The following is a 22,348-nucleotide window of genomic DNA, read 5'->3' as shown; positions in this document are numbered from 1 at the left end:
TCAGCTCTGGCCATTGGGGTCATTTGAGGAGTGAACCAGCAGAATGGAAGACCTCTCTCTCTCTCTCTCTGTCTTTCAAAACAATAAAATAATTCTTTAAAAAAAGAATAAATCTCCTAAAACTAGATTTGAATTGCAAATATCAACATAAACTCGTGAGTCCTTAAAACAAATATAATTCCTAGTTCTGTCTATTGGAAAGGCCATGAAAAACTGATATTTTTGAGCACAGCTAGTACTCAGATCCTGGTTTCTGGGAACAATTTCCCCCAAAAGTAAGAAAGAATAGAAGAAATGAATAATTCCAAGGTGGCACAGGTCTTGAGGGATGAGCGGGGTCATTCACGAAAGCAAGAAGACAGGGCAAAGAGCGGAAAGTCAGGCTTCGGACTCCACATTGCTCAAGTCTGGAATATTCTGAGTGCTAAACAGAAATGTAACTGTGGCTTATTGTGAAGCATAAGATGAAGAAAATTTTACCAATCTACTGTGATTCCCCCCAAAAAAAAAAAAGAACAAAAAAGCAAGACAGATAGATATAGATACATAGATGAAAGATAAGCAGAGAGATGATGGATAGATAGATGGATAACCCTTCTCTGAAAATTGGTAACTAGAGGAAATAATTATTCACTTTATGTATTTAGAATAAATTGCCATTCAGCTTTCTGACGAAGGAAAGCTTTTCTTTATCAAATGATAGCGGCTACTAACTGTAGGATGAATGGCAGAAAAGGCCAGTGCAGCCCTGGGAGATGATTTGCTTGCATATGGCTGGAGAATTCTGGAACCATGCACTAGATATGGTTAACAGGGGTAGCTCTTTGGGGAGGGGATTTCAAGGATATGGGGGGAAGGATCAGGGAATGAGAAGAATTCTCATGTGCACGCATTGCCCAAAAATTTGCGCCAAAATAAATTTGTAATTTGCAAATTTATCTTTTGACTCAATTTTTAAGGACCTTTTGAAATAGTTATAGTGATTTTACAATTAAAATAGTTTTGAATTCTATCTGAAACTCCCATTTTTCACATTCTGACTTTTTCTTCAGGACTTTTCTCAGTCCTGAAATAAGTATAGTTTATTTTTAAAAGCTTTCTAAAAGTTTTATTATTATTATTATTATTATTATTATCTGAAAGGCAGAGTTACAGAGAGAGGATGAGACAGAGGCCAAAGTCAGGAGCCTGGACTCCATCTGGGTCTCCCACCTGGGTCCAGGGGTCCAGGATGTGGGTCGTCTTCTGCTACTTTCCCAGGCACATTAGCAGGGAGCTGGATCAGAACTGGAGCAGCTGAGACTCAAACCATATGCAACGCCTGCATTGCAGGTGGTGGCTTCACCTGTTGCACCAAAGAACAGGTCCCTAATTACTCCTTTCTTTAGGCAAACTTTCCAGGCCACCAGTCATTTCTTTGTTGATCTTTATTATTACACTTACCATGTTTGAAAGATATAATTGGTTGTCTGTTCACAACCAGGTGCACTTACCTTTAGCCAAACTATAAGAGTTTATATTATGATTTGTGGCTTTGGTTCCTGTTAGCTATTTGGCACATACCAGAGCTTAATAAATGCACAACAGGTGTTTAACAAATGTTTGTTGAGTGTTTAAGAAATGGGCTCAGAAAAGGGTTTTGGAATGGGGATCATCAAACAGCTCACACCTGTTGCCTTCTTCCTCTGTATAAAAATCTTCCGAGGAAAGTGTCCATAATTCAACAGTTATTAAGTAAATTGTGTCATGTCTCTGGGTCTTCAGTTTTCTCACATCAAAAGAGTGTGTGGACCAACCGATAGAATAAATAAAGGGGAGAGTGATCCAACATGGGAAGTGAGATACTCAGCAGACTCATAGAATGGTGGATGTCCTAAATAGCACTCTGGCCTCAGAATCAGCCCTAAAGGCACTCAGATCTGGCTGAAAAGCCCATGAGAGTATTTCAGGCATGGAAAGCCAAGACACTCTGGCAAAAAGATCTCTGTGAGTGAGATCCCAGTGGAAAGAACAGGTCTTCAAAGAGGGAGGTGCCTTTCTCTGAAGGGAGGAGAGAACCTCCACTTTGACTATGACCGTGTCTAAACAAGATAAGAGTCGGAGAACTCAAGGGGCTTCCATAGCCTTGGAAACTCATAACTGGTGCATAGGGAGATTACTGATGCCATAAACAGGAGTGTCAATTGGTAAAGTCAACAACAGGAGTCACTGTGCACTTACTCCTCATGTAGGATCTCGGTCCTTAACGTGCTGTACACTGAGGCTTAATGCTATAACGAGTACTCAAACAGTATATTTCACTTTGTGTTTCTATGGGGGTGCAAACGACTGAAATCTTTACTTAATGTACACTAAACTGATCTTCTGTAAAAAAAAAAAAAAAAAGAAAGAAAGAAAGAAATTTTCAATTCCCAACTTGACTCTCACTGGGATTAAACATGACAATAGGTCTGATCTGATTTCATCATCATTTTAAAAAAATCATCTATTATTTTTCACTTTATGTTTCTGTGTGGGAGCAAACTGTTGAAATACTTACTTAAGGTATACTAAGCTGATCTTCTGTATATTAAGACAATCGAAGATGAATCTTGATGTGAATGGAAGGGGGGAGGGAGTGGGAAAGGGGAGGGTTGTTGGTGGGAGGGACGGTATGGGGGGGGAAGCCATTGTAACCCATGAGTCGTACTTTGGAAATTTATATTCATTAAATAAAAGATAAAAAAAAAAAAAAAAGAGTGTGTGGAGTGAAAGAGAGGAATGCAGGCTGTCGTTCGGAGTAATTGAGAAGAAAATGTGCCTGATAAGTGAGCAAATAAATCACAGAACTTATAAATAAGTAAATGAAGGGGCACAGGTGGAAGGAAGGGCAGAGAAAAAGACTAAGAGAGAAAAAGACTAAGGGGTAAGTGTTAATGGATGGAAGAGAGGATGGGTGAGTGGGTGGGTGCATGGATGGATGGATGGATGGATTGGTGAGTGGATGGGTGGGTGGATGGATGGATGGATGGATTGGTAAGTGGATGGGTGGATGGATGATACTTGGAGGATTGGATACATGAAGGGATGGTCAGATGCATGGACAGATGAACTGATGGTTGGATGGGTGACTGGGTGACGAGTGACCAGCCAGGTCGGACCTGATTTATTGTTAGGGTTAGGTAAAGCACAGATTGGGGCAACGGTGATACTCGATTTTGATCATGAGTTCCTTCTCCTCTTTCTTATGTCCTTTAAACAAACAAATGAAGTGACTTTGCTGAGATGTCCAGACCAGACCCCAGGAATGCGACTCCTTCCCAAACCTGAATCTAATTCTGGTTGCACATGCAGTGACTCACTTCCCCCAGCATGCACTCACTCTAAAAATATAGTCTTTGAGCCTCTTGAGTGGAGGGGCAGTCATCATTTTCCCAAGTTGGGGAAGGTGCTGGAAGTTCTCTCCCCAGTGATGCTGGGTGAGATGGCAGATGGTTTTAGGCTAGGTTTGGATGCTCACCTGTGAACACTAAACAAAAAGAAAAGCTGACTTTGGCCAGTCCTATAAACCATGACTCAGCCTTGCCTTGCAGGCTGGGGAAATAGAATTGCAGATCAAGGAAGAGCCCAGGCAGTGCCCATTGACTCAGTTAGGGCAACGGGCTTAAGTTCAAAGCTTAACCGAGAAGCTAGTAGCTGAGTAAACTCTGGCTTCCCTCTGCCCTTGGTGGGGCCTCTGTTTCCACATCTGGAAAATCAGGGGTGCTGGCTGCCGAGCTGACTTTCAGGACCGCAAGCCCAGAGAGGGTTCTGTGAAAGGCTGACTTGCTTTGGAACCCGTTCCTTGTGTCTGAGTTTCTCCAGCCTTCACGCTGATCATAATTAGGCCCTTTTTGCATGGTTGCTGTGAGGATCAAATGAGATAATGGATATGAAAGTGCTTTAAAATGGCATAGAATAGGCTGAGAATGTGAGTGTTAGATAAAAACGCTAAGACAGCCCCTGCAGTCCTGAAGTGGAGAGATCAGAGAGGATGTAGGAGAGAGCAAAATATATCTTTGGGAAGCATTTTATTCCGTTCCAAACATCACAGCAACCCCCTTGCTGTGCTGTCTTCCTTTGAGGAGAAGGTGATGTGAAGCAGTAATTTCCCCAGGTGCAGCAAGCTTAGCACGGGGTAGGGTCAACTCTGGTCGGCTTCCGACCCATCCTATGCTCTTGGTCCTGTGGGTTCAGGAGACAAGTGATCTGACAGTGGCTTAGGCATCCTAGTCCATGAACTCTGATACGTGAATTTTCCTTCCAGAAGGCTGGCCTCCTCTGAGATACGGCACAATAAAGATCCTGTCTGAGCTGTGGCGAGAATCAATTGCAGGGGAAGAATATTGTGTAGAACTGGAAGTGTGCTGAAAACAAAAGACCCTTTACGAAGCTGAGATTGGCTAGATCTGCAGGAATCAGTTAAACCTTCAGAAATTTAAGAGTGTTTCCTTGACTCTCAGCAAGACAAAAGGATTTCTAAGAATCTTGAGAGCTTCCCTCAATGCCTCCCAAAATGGAGAGAAATTTGTTTCAAAAATAATTTGTATATATATTATATTAGCAATTTGTATATACAACATTGAAATAGCAGCAATTTGTGTGTAATTATATATATAATTATATAATTATATATATATAATTATATATATTTATATATATAATTTCTATATATATGTACATATATATATTTATATAGAGAGAGGCAAACTGAGGTCAACAATGGATGAGACTTTGGGAGTCTTAGAGACAGCAAAGGCTCTTGCATGTGAGAGTAACATGACCGGAGGGCCAGCAGGTAGACCGTGGTGAGTTGTTGCCTGATTACTGCCAATGAATCACACCCCTTTGTATGCATGCCCTTTTGTAGTGCTCTCCACATCAACCCTGGGCTGGGACACCTGACTTGCCTTGGCCAAAAGGAAGAACATGGGTGTGTGAACATTACACCAGCAGAGACTTGATCAATGTTCTCATGTCTTCTCCCTACCAGGCTTCAGCCTTATTTTCTGCCCACAGACTCATGTTTTGAAGACTGTCTCCTCCAAACCAGCTTTGTCTTTTAAAAGTGATTCATGTCTCCATTTAACAAATTAATGCCTTGCAGAAATAATTGAGATCAAAGAACACGCCCAAATGCACTTCATACAAGTCCAGGCTGTAATGGTCATGTGCCTCACAGCCAAACTTTGGTCAACAACCTAGTGCATGGGCTTGTATGATAGTGGTCCCAGAAGATCATAATGGAGCTGAAAGTTTCTTGCCTGATAACATCATAGCCATCGTGATGTTGTAGGGGGAGCATCAGTCGTGTGTGTATGTGTGTAGTGATGTTGGCGGAAACGTACCTTTGCACTGCCAGTCCTATACAATCCTGTATAGTACATGACAATTGATATTGTAATCAATGAATGGTACTGGCTTATGTATTTCCTACAGTATGCTTTTTCTCATTGTTTCATTGTCCTTCTACTTACAAAAAGGATGTTTGGTGCCGAACATTGTGGCTGGATATACCAGCAGCAGACTCACGTGGAGAAGGAAAACATACTTGACCCATCTGTGTCTCCCTTACCCAATCTTGTGATGATCACATCTCTTGCTTGCACCGAAAGCCCACATCAAATGGTTGACCTGTTGTACACGCTACGGTGTCCTCAAAATGTAGAACTGCCTAAAGACATATTGCCCAGAGAACGTTCTCGTTACTAAGTGATAAAAGACTTCTTTCTCTAATCACTGCTTTGTTACCTTGGTACTGCTAAGTCTTCCAGATCTTATTTTCTCCATAAGGCGTTTTCCCAATGAGAGTTCCTTCCCTTGGAGAAGCAATTCCTGATGCTAGATGTTAAGACAGTACATTTCATTTTCATACTCCCACATCAGCAATTTGGAGTGTTTGATTGTCACGTGCATATATGGAGGGGTAGACGCAGGCTGCCAGGATGTGCACTTGACTGGCTTGGCCCAGTGATGGACCAGAATCAGAAGATTGGTGAGGTTTTCCCTGGACAAACATCCCGGAACTAAGCGGGAATATTGTCAGAAGCTCTGCTCTTTAATATTCCTAGCTATGTGGAAAGTGGGAGGCAGCAAAAACTGAAATGGGCTGTGACAGATTGGGATGGAAAGAGCATTTTTCTCTTCTATACATTGTCTTACACAGAACATTATTCAGTTAATGCATGGAAGCAATGGCGAGTAAGGCTTGTCCTGGGCCTCAGGACATCAACAAACTCTCCTGATATTCGCCAGTCAGGCTTGTTATTCTGCAACTCCTCCAAGGACCACTGTGCAGGTGTGGGACTGGAACCACAGCACATAGGACTGCTGCCCTGAGGCTGGCACACGGGCCAATCATTAATAAACACCACAGTTCCTACAGCCCCAGTGGGTGTATTTTCATATTCAGCCTGTCTTTTCATATCTTCACAGCACAGTCATCCTTTAAAAAGCGTTCAGTAAAATGATCAAAAACTCAGAATTTAGAGCAGATGGGTTTGGGGTCAAATTGAAACTCTGCTCTTCATCGACTGCATTGGGGAGAAGCATGCTTGACCTCTCTGGGTGTCATCTTCCCCCTCTGCAAACCAGGAATAACTGGACATTAAGATGGTCATCGTGGCTAAGCAAGATTAGGCGTGTCAATGGTCGGCATGATACAAAGCTCACAACAAGCAATTCGATCGGTGAGAGCCATATTCTGAACACAAAGGAGACCTGGAGAAATATTAAGAGCAGAAACTGTTTTTCCCCAGGATTCACTAATAATAAAACTCAGCCCCACGGGAGATGGATGATCTGCAAGACATCAGGAAGTCCAAGGCTTCCGGCTGTTTAAAGTTGAGTAACTATTGGGGCCGGTGCTGTGGCATAGAGGGTTAAGGCTGTGATGCCAGCAATTCATATGGGCACTGGTTCGAGTCCCAGCTGTTCCACTTCTGATCTAGCTTCCTGCTAATGTGCCTGGGAAAGCAATGGAAGATGGCCCAGGTGCTTGGGCCCCTGCCATGCATGTGGGAGACCCAGAAGAAGCTTCTGACTCCTGGCTTTAGCCTGGCACAGCCCTGGCCATTTCAGCCATTTGGGAAGTTTGGGAAGTGAACCAGCAGATGGAAGCTCTCGCTCTCTGGCTCTCCCTCTCCCTTTCTCTCTGTAACTCTGCCTGTCAGATAAATAAATAAATCCTCTTTAAAAATTGAGTAACTATCAAAGTAGATAAATGGATCTTTTTAGCTTGTTTGTCTTGGGTTTTGTGAATTTTCTGCCTGGAGTATCCACGCAACACCCAGCCCTGGAGTGTGGCAAAGGGTTTCCCATTGACTCTGTGTGGTGGACCGACTTTTGTCTCTGACTCAATCCCTTGAAGGTCCTTCTCACCTGGTCTCCAACAGCTCTTTTTGATCTTTAAAATCTACCAGAGCTGGTTTTTATTTCCCCCTAGTACTTAGCAGCTTAATGTGTCTATTGTTCTAAATCACTTTTAAGAAATCATCTTGATTTCTTGACTCATTCCATATATTAATATGCTTTTTCTTAATCTGTTCAAGTGTCACATAGACTCTTTGAATTTGTTCAAATTATGTATTCAATTAGCAAAACACCATATTCAATTGATGACATCTCACTGAACACGGAATGTTCTTGGATTCTGAATCTTAGCAATTAATTGGTGTCTCACCCATTGATAGTTTTCTACATGAATAAACTGCCAAACATTTGCCCTGATCATTTGGATCCATTACAAACGAAAACCCAAAACCCTTCTCATCTCTTTTGCTTTGTGGTGGCTTTAACAGATGGGTTTTACAGAGCTTTCAAATGTGGAACAAATCATCGGAAACCTGTGGTGTCCTCTCTGCGGTAGCCAGGTTTCCATGAATACTTTCAATGACCGAATCTTGCATGACTGGTAAGTTTCCAGTGGGTTTCTCCAAGGTAAGTAGTTAAAGAAGAATCCCAAAGCCTGCCCTTCTGGTCACATGCCATGTGTGTGCTCTGCATGGGTTTTCCCTGTGTTATTTCTCTCTGTGGGTGTTGAGTGGGTGCTACTATTTGTCAAGCATCATTTGTGTGCTGTGGACATTTCATGCCTTCCTGTAGTAAACCCAGTCCCGTGAGGTGCGAGATCCAATTCTCCCCTTTGTACTACCCCTGCCCACAGCAAATGTGCATTATCTCACAAAAAGATGCCACAGGTTTCTACTCGCTGTACTTCGCACATATCCTACACTAGCAGGCAAGAGAGCTGACCCACGTAAAGGTGAAGTGAATTCCTGAGTTCACCAAAGGGGATCTGACGCTTACTGGTATGAAATCTGGGGCAGGGCACTGCAGCTTTCCAAGCCTCTGTCTCTTGGGTCTTTCCTTAGTTGGCTTCCTGTGGTCCCATTCTCTCTGGCAGTGCTGGGCAGTGGTAGTGAGCCTGGCTCCCAGTCTGTCCCGTGGTCAAGAGGGGAAGGACCATAGGTGTATAGTGCACAGAGCTGCTGAGCTGTGGTGGTCCCAGGTTAGGGGGCACTCAATGCATTTTTTGACTTAGAATATTTTCAACTCAGATGAGTTTCTATGGGTGTGTTAGATATGCCGCATCCAGACACGAGTCACTGTGCTGCAAGTTCAATGCTAATGCATCCGTGACATATATTATATGGGGCGTGTTTAAACAGAAGCACACCTGCAGCAAGATCATGTGCTGATTGACAGAAATGTGATCAGAGGCTCTATTTCTTCCAGAGAAGATGGTTCCGTGTTTGCTAAGTCAGTGCTCATGGAACCTTATAAAGCGCTAACTACCGCAAGTAACGGGAAACAACTGTTCTAAGCCTTGCAGGATGGGGAGAGTTAAAGAAGTTAGTGTAGGCTAGGTGCTTAGAACCTGGGGCAGGGGAGGCATCAATCAATAATATTAGCCAGTACTCCACCTGAAAGAGCCCATCTTTATGGGTTTCCTAGGTTCGGTCTTCTTCACTCCCTCGCTGGGTCTCTGAAGCCCTGGGAGGTATGGCCCCTGCTGCACTGGGCTCCCGTCCGCCTTCCCTGAGAATGCACTGCAGAAATGTTTCTCCGTTGGCTTAGAGCGGGCCACGGTGGCCTCACTGTTCTGACCCTCGGTCGGCTTGCCGGGGCCTGCCTCGAATGATCCAGATGCCCTTCTGTTTTCTTTGGTGCTCATGACACCACTCGAGGGCTGCCTGCGGTACTGCACAGGCCCGGGTTCAGGTGCAGGCTGCATGGAGAAGGTTGTGATTTTCTCACCGGGAAAACACGTCTGTGCAAATAGCCATGAGACGTTATGGACTCAACAGCCCCGCTCCTGCTCTTGCAGTCTCTTCTCTGCAGAGAGTCCCCCGTGATTCCTAAAATCCTTTCATAAGAACCCACCACTCTCTGGTTCACGCTCCCCTCTGTGGCTTCCTGTGCTGCCTACCGGGAAGCCTGAATTCATTAACTGGGCCCCTTATTAAAGCAAAGAGGAAAGTTGGCCCAAGTCAACTTACTTGGAACTTTGGTTTTCTTGCTTGTTGAACTTCTGGGGCCATCTTGAGGTTCAAGAGCAAATAATACTGGCTCTGATGTACTTGTGACGTGCATGTCCCAGGTGAGATTTTCCACTGCCTTGGCCTCGTTGCCTTGAACTCTACTGTGCAATGACCAAGAGTGTGCATGAGAATCCCAGCGTTCCCACTTAGGACATGTTTGTCCCCAACTCTGTGGTTTGGGGAGGGTCATAAGCTTTAGAGTTTTGTGAGGACTTAGATTATGCATGGAAAGCTCTTAGCTGGCAGTGTGCCCAGCATACAGCAAGGGCCTAATAAATGCGGATGATGATCACTGTAACTCTATTATTTAGACAATTGCTGTGATTATTAACTGTAAAGTAGTCTTACTAATACCATTCCAAGAGGACTCTGAGAATTACATAGGAGTCTCGGTAGCACTCCTAGCACAGAGCAGGTCCTCTGACCCTGTATTTTCTCTCTTCCTGATCATTAAAATATCCAGACACACATGGACAAGCATACTTTCTGTGCACTGTATCTGGTCTACAGCCACACAACTCCAAGGCTTTTAAAACCCCCAAAGCCATTTCACCTGGCTCACCAGTCAGAGTACAGAAGGGCTATTCTATTCTAAATGTGCATCCAGGTTGAGTCTGGGTCTGCAATATTTAAGATAATAAAGGGCTGTTGCTGCATTTTGGATAAGTGCACGATGTGGGACTTAATATGCTGGCTTCCATGTGAGCATCCTCTTCTTCTGATGTTCTGACATCTCCCTAGACACGTATTCCAGCGCTCACTGCTGTGTGAAGCTAAAAGGCATGAAATAAGGAAGCAAGCTTCTTCAAGTTAGAGTCCTGAGAACCCTATTAGGAGAGAATCTTCCTATGGGAGATTAAGATTACCGCATCCAAATCAGCAAAGAGCTTCTCTGCCTGGGTCGCTGGCTGCAGAGGGCCCCCATAGCCTGCCCAGGGCTTTCCTCTCTTCTCCTTGCACAGGGAGGCGGGTTCAGTGCAGACAGAGGAGACAAGGGCTGGCTCAGAGCAGTCCTGGAGACATGAAGGACAGCTGTCTGTCAGAGCCTTTGTAAATGCCCAAGACATGAGGACAGCTGTGGCAAAAGTACTGCTCTCATAGAAAGGGTCGCCAAGGCTGTTCCCAGACCACAGGCTCTGTCTGCTGTCTCTTTGCAATGGACTGAGTGGTCCAAGCTAAATAGTTTTCTTTTAAGTTTTATTTATTTATTTGACAGATTTAGAGAGAGAGAGAGGTAGAGAAAGAGAAGGAGAGAAAGATATCTTACATCTGTTGGTTCACTCTGCAAATGGTCACAATGGCTAGAGCTGGGCTGGTCTGAAGCCAGGAGCTAGAAACTTCACCTGGGTTTCCCACATGGGTGCAGGGGCCCAAGCACTTGGGCCATCTTCCACTGCTTTCCCAGGCACATTAGCAGGGAACTGGTCAGAAGTGGAGCAGCCAGAACTTGAATTGGTGCCCATATGGGACACTGGTGTCACAGGAGGTGGCTTCATCCACTACACCACAGCATCAGCTCCAAGCTAAGTAGTTTTGAGCAGAGCTTATTGTGACTAACAACACAGGTGATGGTGATCCATCACAAAGAAATGGCTCTAAGCATCTCCCAGGATTTGATGTCATCCTGCTGGATCCTTTACATTTTCCAAAGGAGGGAGGGGAAGCTTAGGGATGTCAATGTCAATGTCAATGTCAATGTCAATGTCAGTCTGATGGCAAAGTCCGTGCTAGCCATCACCCGCTGCTTTCTCGTATGTTATTTCACAGCGGCTTCACAACAGCCAGCTGAACATTAGATGAATCCCCATTGAACAGATGTGAAAACTGAAACTTGCAGTTCTTTGAGTTGAGGAAGTCTCCTAGCTCCTAAAGAGGAGAATAAGAACCTGGAGCGTGAGTTGCTGGGTCATGTGCTCTTCCACCACCTCTCTTGTCAGCCTGCAGCTTTTTCTGGGCCCCCTACACCAGTGCAGGTGTCCAAGCACTCAGACCATCTTCTGCTGCTTTCCCAGGCACACGAGCAAGGAGCTGGATCAGGAGTAGAACCGCAGGATTTGAATTGACTCTCCATTTTTGGATGTCAGTATTACAAGTGTCGATATAACACACACATAATGCCAGCGCCCTCACCATTGTTTTAGGCATTTGTGAAATCTTAGAGCCTATCAGCAATTTTATTTTCTGATCTACCACACAGGACCATTATCTCAGTCTTCCCTCGAGGCTCCATTGTGGGTGATGCTTCCAACGTATAACCAGGGAGAACGTCTCCTTTGGGATATTAGTTGTTCTCTCACCTACCCTCTCCCATATGTGGCAATGCCCTCTTGGTTGCCTACCCCAAATCCATTGCTTCCCCATTCTACTTTCTTGCACAGTCTATTGCCTACTCTATGCTCCAAATGTCAGATACTTGATTCCCCAGGAGAGGTGATCATGTGATCAAGTTCCAACCAATGATAGGTCTGCTAGAGGGTTCTGGGAAAGCAGCGAGGGTGGCCCAAGTGCTTGGACACCTGTGCCCACTTGAGAGATCTGAAGGACGCTCCAGGCTCCTGGCTTCAGCATGGCCCAGCCCTGGCTGTTGTGGCTATTTGGGGAGTGGACCAGTGGATGGAGGATCTGTGTGTGTGTGTGTGTGTGTGTGTGTGTGTGTGTCTGCTTGTCTGTCTGTCTCTTCTCCTTTCTCTGTAACTCTGCATTTCAAAGAAATAAAACTAAATAAATTCTTTCAAAGAATACAAATATGATTCTATTGATTTAAAAGGTAGAGCCAGAGAAGGGGCAGGAAGAGAGGGTTCCCATCAACTGACTCATTTCCCAAATACCCACAAAGGCAAATAGAAGGAATTCTGAAGCTGAGAGTCAGAAATTCAATCCAGCTCTCCCATACAGGTGGTAGGGATTCAGCTACTCGAGTCATGGCTGCTGCCTTCTGGGGTCTGCATTAGCAGGAACCTAGGGCCAGGGGTTGGAGCTGGCATGCTGACGTGGGACACAGGTGTCAACGGAAGTTTTAACCACAAGCCAAAGGCTTGCCCCTAAGACAGTTTTTAATGACCTGCTTCTAATGGCAAAAGAAGAATGGAGACCAGTGTAATGAACATTTGTGCATTCACCACTCAACATTACCAGATCTTGGGCCAGTGCTGTGGCGTAGCACAGGAAGCTGTTGCCTGATATCCTTCCAGTGTATGCTTCACTCCATAGTAGGTACCCACAACTAATACCTTTTATTAAACAACTAGTACCAAATTCTAAGAATCACTTTACAATTTACTCTAATTCAAACTAATATTTTTGAGATGTATGCATGTACTTCTGCATCCTTCTTTTTTTAATATTTATTTATTTATTTGAGAAGCAAATTATTGACAGACAGGGAGAGACAGAGAGAGACAGATCTTCCATCCTCTGGTTCAATCTCCAAATGGCTGCAACAGCCAGAGCAGGTCTGATCCAAAGCCAGGAGCTTCTTCCGGGTCTCCCACGTGGGTGCAGGGGCCCAAGGACTTGGGCCATCTTCTACTGCTTTCCCAGGCCATAGCAGAGAGCTGGATCAGAAGTGGAGCAGCCAGGACTTGAACCGGTGCCTATATGGAGTGCCAGCACTGCAGGTAGAGGCTTAACCTAATACACCACAGGAACAGCCCCACACTTCTTTCTCTTTTTTTAAAATTCATGTATTTGAAAGTCAGAGTTACAGACAGAGAGAGAGGAGAGAAATCTTCCACCTGCTTGTTCACTCCCCAAATGGTTGCGATGGCCAGGGCTGGGTCAGGCCAAAGTCAGGAGCCAGAAGCTTCTTCTGGGTTTCCCACTGGGTGCAAAGGTCCAAGTGGGGCCATCTTCTGCTGCTTTCCCAGGTACATTAGCAGGGAGTTGGATTGGAAATGGAACAGCCCAGATTCCAACTCGTGCCCATATGGGATGTCAGCACTGCAGACGGTGGCTTTACCCGCTGCACCACAGCTCCACGCCCTGCACCCTTCTTTCTAACACAGTTGGCCCTCCCTGAGGATTCCATAATCATGTAGCAAAAATATCTGAAAAAATAGCTTCTGTATCAGACACATACAGAGCTTTTTTTCTTTGTCATTATTCCCTTAAAATATGACATAATAGCCATTTACAAAGAACATGTATTTCATTTGGTATTGTGAGGAATCTAGAGATGATTCAGAGTATATGAGAGGAAGTACCTAGATTCTTTTTTTAAAATTTTTTTATTAGGCAGAGTTAGACAGTGAGAGAGAGAGACAGAGAGAAAGGTCTTCCTTCCATTGGTTCACCCCCAAATGGCTGCTACAGCTGGCGCGCTGCGCCGATCCGAAGAGGAGCAACCGGGACTAGAACCCAGCGCCCATATGGGATGCCGGCACCACAGGTGGAGGATTAACCAAGTGAGCCACGGCGCCGGCCCCTGAAGTGCCTAGATTCTATACAAATTCTAGGCCACTTTTTATAATACACTTCTGTATCCAGAGATTGTTGGTACCTTGGGGACTCCCAACAATCAAATGCTGCCTTTATGTGCTATGTATTCTTTTTTTTTTTCCTGGTGATGGACAGTTAATTTAGTTCCAATTTGAGGCTACTGTGACCAGGGATGGGTTGAAATAGATCTCCCTGTGCAAGGCAGACTGAATAGTTTGCTTATGGTTTCTGATGTGGCCTGAGCAGACAGGAACTGCAGAGTAATGAAGGAAGCATGAGGCCAGCAGCCCGCAAACAGGCAAGGCTGGGTCTTGATGGAGGAGGAAATTGCAGTGCTCGCTGGGATTGCACGGAGATGGCCTCCTCTTCTGGATTCAGATTCTAATTTATTTCCTTTAGACACCTCACCCCATATCCGGCCCCTGAGTCCAGCGGCTCCGTCCAGGGCTGGAGGTCCGTATGATCTGCCGGGGATATTGGCTGCTGCGGAGATTTGCTAAGACTCTTTTCCCGCAGCTGCCGATTATTTGCACAAAGTCCTCTGTGAGTTTCCTAAGTCAGTCTAGAAACCAAATAATTGAGGAGGTTTATTTTTAGCTCTCCGTATCTTTTTATAAAAGTTAGCTGTGGATGAGCAATCGAAACATTTCCTTTTGCCCTATAGAACTCTCTTTCTGACTTGAAATAGTCTCATGTGGGGGCATGCTCGTGGGGTATTACACGTGAGGTGGATCAAAGGACTTGTCCCCAGTTCGATGTCCCTAAAATGAGGCCTGCAACTTCAACGTGAGCATCGGGCCGGCACCTCTTGGGCTTGGCCTCTGCCCCAGGGACAGAAGGATTGGATCCCATTCTCCTGACCCTGTCTTCCAGGGGAGGAGTCATCTACAAAAGGGCTGCAGGTTTGCAGGCTAGGAAGCTCAGGGAGACTTCACAGGGACCTGCTGTTATTCTTCTAACGCTTAAAAGTTTCTATTGGGTCCCTGGGGCTTTACATATTAATGCCAGCCTGAAGCTGAGCCCTTCCTGCAAGAGGAAGGCAGTCTTTGAAGCTTCCCCAGGGAGCAGGGTGGGAATTCTGACAAGTCTGTAGTTGTAAATTCTGGAACTAGTCATGTCGCACCTTGTTTTCAACTCCATTCCTGGATCTCTGTGGCAGACACTGAAAAGTTGGGGCTCTCATTGAGCTTGGCATTCAAAGCTCTCCGAGAGCTGGCCTTAGAATCCCTCCTTTCTTGCTTATTTCTGTGGACAGAATCTTTTTCCTGTTCATGGCGGGTGGCAGGCACTCCTTCACATCTCGTGCCTCTGTACGGCTGTTGTCTGTGTCAGGAATGTTCTTATCTCTTCCATCTGTCAAAATCCTACTTGTCTGAAGACCCAGGAGAAATGCCCCATCTCTTTGTTGCCCCCACCAGCTGCACAAGCATGCCTGATAATCATCAGTTTGTGTTTGTGTGTCTGTCTTGCTCACCAAGCTGCAAGTTCTGTGGTGGTAGAAACCATGCTGTACAGATCGAACATCCTTCATCCCAAATTTTGGAATCTGAAATGCTCTAGGGTCTGAAAACTTGTGAGCACTGATATGAGGCCACAAGTGGGAAAAAATGTAGCACCTGACATCACATGACAAGTCACAGTCAAAACACAGGTGCACTAAAAATATTGCATAAAGTGACATTGTGTATAGGTGAATATGTGTATAGATGTACTGTGTGTAAAGGTGTACATGAAACATAATGTGAATTTCATGTTTAGATTTGGGTCCCATTGCCATGATACCCCATTGTGTATATGCAAATATTCTGAAATCCAAAAAAATAAATCCAAAATTTGAAACAGTTTTGATGTCAAGCATTCAGCCAAGGGGAAGTTAACCTGAGTCCACCTTCCTAGAACAATGCCTTATGGTTTGTGAATCTGGAATCCAAGTGGTTCTGTTTGGTCTGTAGTCCTAGCTCCAGCACCTATTAGCTGTATGGGCCTGAACTGTTACTTCAGCTGGCTTTATTTTCAGATTTTGCAATTTATTCAATCAGGATCACTTCATTAGGAGCTTTATCAAGAGATCTTAGAGGTGCAAGAAATGCCCCATGCCGGCGCTGCGGCTCACTAGGCTAATTCTCCACCTGTGGCGCCAGCACACCAGGTTCTAGGCCCGGTTGGGGCGCCGGATTCTGTCCCGGTTGCTCCTCTTCCAGGCCAGCTCTCTGCTGTGGCCTGGGAGTGCAGTGGAGGATGGCCCAAGTCCTTGGGTCCTGTACCCCATGGGAGACCAGGAGAAGCACCTGGCTCCTGCCTTCAGATCATCGCGATGGGCCAGCCACAGCACGCCGGCCGCAGTGGCCATTGGAGGGTGAACCAACGGCAAAAAGAAGACCTTTCTCTCTGTCTTTCTCTCTCACTGTCCACTCTGCCTGTCGAAAGGAAGGAAGGAAGGAAGGAAGGAAGGAAGGAAGGAAGGAAGGAAGGAAGGAAGGAAGGAAGAAAGGCCACAAATAATGACCCTGGCATATAAGCAAATGCATAATAAGTTCCAGTGTTAATTGTCAGGGTTGTCGTCCACTCACAACTTCTAGCACGTTACCTGGTACACAGTAGGTACTTAATTAACCTTACTTGTCCAAGCATTTGTTGTATGATGCAGTCAGATGAGTACCTGAAGGATACCATTGTTTCAGGTATTATCAACAGTGCCCAAATGCTCAGGTAACAAATCCATGCTCATTCACGCACTGAGTTCTCTCTGTCGGTCAAAAGCTGGGGGCTTTGCCTACCACACACACCCTCCTGCTTGAGCCTTTGCAGGTGTCCTGGAGGTACGCTGGCAATCGCAACTCACGGGGCCCTGAAATCCTTTGCTTTCTCTGCCCAGACTTTCAATGTTTGTGCCTTTTTCACTGGATCCCTGGGAATGTTACATTCACATGATGACGACCCTGAAAAGTCGTGATAGGACAGCTACTGCTTTGTGCAGCAGCATCTCAGTTTTCAGAAAGAGGTGATAAGCACACTTGGAGATGTGAGTGAGGTGCTGGGGGTCATGAATGCAGAGGGGATCTCCAAGAAAGTGAGGGCTCTTAGAAATAACAATAATGCTAATTCATCCCCAAATCTGACCACTCCTCTGGGACTGGCAAAATGCCCGTATGAGGAACTTGAAGCTAGTGGTGTGTTGATGACCAAGCTCTTGATGTGTCATCTCTGAGCAGCAGTGATTCTTGGAAAGTCCTTACAAACCCAGACAACACAGAAGTCTCGCAGCTCATGTGATTACATGCGAATGCTGGTCACGGGACACATTCGCACATTTACCCAGGAGAGTGATCTGGTAATATCCAGTAAATCTGAAACTACAAATTCTCAGGAACACCACTGCTGGCAATATTTTTATTCTTTTTTTTAAAGATTTGCTTATTTGAAAGGCAGAGTGACAGAGAGATAGGAAGAGAGAGATAGAGAGAAATCTTCTACTGGTTTATTCCCCAAATGTTCGCAATGGGCAGGGCAGGACCAGGCCAAATGCAGGAGCCAGGAATTCCATTCTGGTTTCCCATGGGGGGAATAAGGGGCCCAAGGACTTGGGCCCTCCTCCTGCTTTCCCAGGTGCATTATTAGGAGCTTAGAGGAAGAGCAGCTGGGACTCGAACTGGTGCTCTAAGGTGGAATGCCAGCATCACATGCTGCACCGTTGGCCCTTGTAGCCATAATCTCCAGAGCAGTAATGTTCACATTTTGATCGTGTACTGCATCAGCTAAAAGTTGTTAACAATCTCTCTTAGTGTAACTATAGATTTTTTAAAAATATTTTTAGAAATTGCTCAATTTTCATTTTTATTATCCTTAAGATTCATTTATTTATTTGACACGCACAGTGGCAAGGAGAGGAGACAGAGTAGAGATAGAGATGGTGTAGAGATAGAGATGATATAGAAAGAGATAGAGATAAGATAGAGATAGAGATAGATAGAGATAGAGATGATAGAAAAAGAGAGATCATCCAACTGCTGGTTCACTCCCCAGTGGCCACAACAGCCAGAACCGGTTCTCCCACATGGGTAGATAGAGATGATATAGAAAGAGATAGAGATAAGATAGAAATAGAGATAGAGATAGAGATAGAGATAGAGATAGAGAGATAGACATGATAGAAATAGAAAGATCATCCAACTGCTGGTTTACTCCCCAGTGGCCACAATAGCCAGAACTGGGTCTCCCACATGGGTAGCAAGGGTCCAAGTACTTGGGCCATCTTCCATTGCCTTTCCCAGATGCATTAGCTGGTAGATGGATCAGAAGCAGAGCAGCCAGGATTCTAACCAGCACTCTACTAGGGGATCCTGGCATCACAGGTGGTAGCTTAACCCTGGGTGCCATGACACCAGACCTTGGATATTTCTTATTGACCTGTCTTCTAGATCACTAATCCTCTATTCAATAGGACCTAATCTGCTGGTAACAAGAACACTGAGTTTTTGATTTTAGTATAGTATTTTTCACATATAGACTTTGCATTCTGTTTAGATTTCTACTAGCTATCTTTTTTTTTTTTTTTTTTTTTTTTTTTTGACAGGCAGAGTGGACAGTGAGAGAGAGAGACAGAGAGAAAGGTCTTCCTTTGCTGTTGGTTCACCCTCCAATGGCCGCCGCAGCCAGCGCGCTGCGGCCGGCGCACCGCGCTGATCCGATGGCAGGAGCCAGGAACCAGGTGCTTTTCCTGGTCTCCCATGGGGTGCAGGGCCCAAGCACTTGGGCCATCCTCCACTGCACTCCCTGGCCACAGCAGAGAGCTGGCCTGGAAGAGGGGCAACCGGGACAGAATCCGGCACCCCGACCGGGACTAGAACCCGGTGTGCCGGCGCCGCTAAGCAGAGGATTAGCCTAGTGAGCCGCGGCACCGGCCACTAGCTATCTTTTTTAAGAAAGACTATCATCCAAAAATAAAAAAAAAAAAAAAAAAACACAAATGCTGGCAAGGATGTGAGGAAAGGTACCCTAATCCACTGCTGGTGGGAATGTAAACTAGTACAACCATTATGGAAGACAGGATAGAGATTTCTTAGAAATCTGAAAATAATTACCATAGGAGCCAGCCATTGCACTCCTGGGAATTTACCCAAAGGAAGTGAATTCAGCACTTGAAAGAGTCATCTGTATCCCAGTGTTTATAGCAGCTCAATTCACAATAGCTAATCTATGGAATCAACCCACATGTCCATCAAGTGAAGACTGGATAAAGAAATTGTGGCATATATACATGATGTAATACTACTCAGCCAAAAACAAGAATGAAATCCTGTCGTTCACAACAAACTGGATGCAACTGGAGACCATTATGCTTAGTGAAATACCAGTCCCCAAAAGACAAATATAATGTTTTCCCCAATTTGTGGTAACTAATGTACAGAGTGCAGAACAAATGTAATGTTTAGAGTGGAATTGACATTTTGAGATTTGGTTATTGTTTATAGCCTTTGTCTATAATCCTGAGGGACAGCATTTTTTTCTACTTACTACTTGTTGCATTCTTTATTTAGGAGAAGGTTAAGCTTGTGATTATAAAGTAACTTGAAAGGATGTTATTGTAAAAATCAAAAGAAAAATAAGACAGAGAGGAGGAGGGAGGGTGGGAGTGAGGGAGTGAAGGAAGGGGGATTCTTACTACTAAGTGAGGGAAAGAAGTATTATTATGTTCTGAAAACTGTATATATGAAAACATATGCATAAAAACTGTATATATGAAATTTGTTCCTTTTATATAAATAAAAATTTCTAGAAACAGAAAGTTTTAATCCCAGTAATTTTAATGTTCATGTCTGATCATCCCAATATATAGATCTCCTATAGGTCTCTTTTTTTTTTCTTCATTTAGTTCAAGGGCAGAGTGACAGAGAAAGAGAGAGAGGAAGAGAGAGAGAGATCTTCTACCCAGTAGTTCACTTCCCAAAGGGCTGCAGCAGCCAGGGCTGGGCCATGCTGAAGCCAAGGAGCCAGAATTTCCATCCAGGTCCCTCATGAGACTGGCAGGGACCCAAATACTTGAGCCATCATCTGCTGCCATTGCAGAGTGCACATTAGTAGGAAGCTGGGTTTGGAGGGGGAACATCTGGGATGTGAACCAGGCAGTCAGACACAGGCTGCGGGTGTCTTAGGCAGGAAGTTAACCTGCTATGTCATAATGCCAACCCTCGGAGGTCTCTTTCTGATATCTGCTCTTTGTTGTTTTGCATTTAGGCCACTCTTTCTTTTGTCTTCTGGAATGCATAACTTTTGATAAAACGTCAGACATTTTATACGAAAAGTGCCAAGTAAGTTGAAGCTTTGGTGAATATTCTCTCCCTCCAGAGAGGATTTACTTGTGCCTCTGGGGATGATCTCCCCCATCCAACGTGTGCTGAGCTGATTGGAAGCCAGGTTTCAGTCCTTAGGAGAGCCATCGTTGGCCATCCTGGAGCGTCTGTCCCATGTCGCATCTCCTCAGGGTTCCCTACTGTGGCCTCAGGGCCCTGGCTGAGGTGCAAGTGACAGCAGGCTGAGATGGAAAGCAGCAGAGTGGAGCTTCTGGCATTTTTGCAGATATGAATCTGTGCAACTCCAGGAGCTCTGGCCTGCCCGGGGCCCACGTCTTAGTGCACACACCAGCCCCCTGGGTGGGACATTCGAAGAGGTATTAAGAATAACCACACTCAGGAAAATCCTACTGAACACTGTGTTGTTATTAAAAACATTAGGCAAGAATACCTTTGGTTTAGGAGTCAGTGCTATCTCTACCTTTACAAGCTGTATGAAGGTGTTTTAAAAAGTGCATGGAGGGCCAGTGCCGTGGCTGAATAGGCTAATCCTCCGCCTTGCGGCGCCAGCACACCGGGTTCTAGTCCCGGTCGGGGCACTGGATTCTGTCCCGGTTGCCCCTCTTCCAGGCCAGCTCTCTGCTGTGGCCAGGGAGTGCAGTGGAGGATGGCCCAAGTGCTTGGGCCCTGCACCCCATGGGAGACCAGGAGAAGCACCTGGCTCCTGCCTTCGGATCAGCGCAATGTGCCGGCCGCGGCGGCCATTGAGGGTGAACCAACGGCAAAAGGAAGACCTTTCTGTCTCTCTCTCTCACTGTCCACTCTGCCTGTCAAAAAAAAAAAAAAAAGTGCATGGAAAAGTATAATTAAAAGATAAGTTTTTGGCTGGCACCGTGGCTCACTTGGCTAATCCTCCGCCTGCAGCACCAGCACAACAGGTTCTAGTCCTGGTTGGGGCGCCAGATTCTGTCCTGGTTGCTCCTCTTCCAGTCCAGCTCTCTGCTGTGGCCCGGGAAGGCAGTGGAGGATGGCCCAAGTCCTTGGGTCCTACACTGGCATGGGAGACCAGGAGGAAGCACCTGGCTCCTGGCTTCGGATAAGTGCAGCGTGCTGGCTGTAGCGGCCATTTGGGGGATGAACCAACGGAAGGAAGACCTTTCTCTCTGTCTCTCTCTCTCACTAACTCTGCCTGTCAAAAAAAAAGAGATGTTTATTTTTTGTGCAAAGATTTTGAAATACATGCATAGTTTATTTAATAATATCAATTTTTTTACTAATTTTCTGAAGACCCCTTGAATGTCTAAGGGGTGTTCTGTCCTTGCCATCTGAGAGTCTTATTTTAAGAAAACAACCTTTGACAGTGTGTAGGAAGAGCCTGTGAAAATACATTGATTAAGTACTGTGTGGAATGGCAGATACTCCCGCTACATATGGAAGTGGTTCCTGAGTGTGTCATTTGGAACTCATACTAGAAAAGTGTTTCGATATACGCACGTAAAAATTCACAAGTGTTTTCCTGCACAAGCAAGTTTGGGAAGTATTATAGCTACTATGACGAAACAGCTATTTTTAAATTAAAAGGTATCACAGAGCCTTGAACGTTGAGAAGCCATTTTGTCATATGCAAGGAGGAAAGCCTTGGCAGCATCTCATGTGTTTATTTGAGCTGGGTGTGCATCTTGCTGGAACACGTCCTGGGAGAACATTCAAGAAACACCACTTGTTACAGCACTTGGCATTTACAAAGCCCTTCCCCATGCATGTGCTCATTTGCAGCTCACGAGATCAATGAAGAAGAGGGATGGTTGGGGCTCCATGTCCTTGTTTTAGAGATTCAGAGACAGATCCTCCAAGAGTTAATCCTGCCTACAGTCACTCGGATGGTAAGCAACAAGTAACTCAGGGTGCTGACTCACAATTAGCATCCTTCCCATGGTCCCATTGCATCGTCATGGTAGCAAAGCCTCACGGTTGGAAAGATACAAGACCAGCATCCCTCCAATCTGGTTCTTAGACCCAGCTCTCACACACACTCTGCTACGCCAGGGTTCCCTGTGAATG

At 45.2% G+C, this 22,348-nt stretch overlaps 1 protein-coding gene across 17 annotated transcripts in view; it reads left to right on the top strand.

Annotated features, from left to right (window-relative positions):
* LOC138850216 (uncharacterized) overlaps positions 1 to 22,348 on the top strand; it is a 227,167-nt gene that overhangs the window by 179,214 nt on the left and 25,605 nt on the right. For 11 of the 17 annotated variants that reach the window (XR_016235565.1, XR_016235562.1, XR_016235570.1 and 8 more), the window contains one exon: positions 22,064 to 22,170. The exons of 3 other annotated variants lie outside the window; for them this stretch is intronic. Coding sequence is in view for 2 of the 14 variants with exons in the window: in XM_089335077.1 (XP_089191203.1) it covers positions 22,064 to 22,117 (54 nt within the window). In the remaining 12 variants the exon portion in view is untranslated. Of the gene's footprint in view, positions 1 to 20,231; positions 20,306 to 22,063; positions 22,171 to 22,348 lie in introns of all 17 variants that reach the window. 3 more of the 17 variants (XR_016235563.1, XR_016235557.1, XM_089335079.1) reach the window with 1 other exon arrangement.

Source organism: Oryctolagus cuniculus, chromosome 6 (genome assembly GCF_051225735.1).
Source record: "Oryctolagus cuniculus isolate XC-2025 breed Fujian yellow rabbit chromosome 6, ASM5122573v1, whole genome shotgun sequence".
In the NCBI taxonomy this organism is placed as follows: domain Eukaryota; kingdom Metazoa; phylum Chordata; class Mammalia; order Lagomorpha; family Leporidae; genus Oryctolagus; species Oryctolagus cuniculus.
The sequence above is the reverse complement of the archived record's forward strand: the minus strand, read 5'-3'. Positions and strand labels throughout refer to the sequence as shown.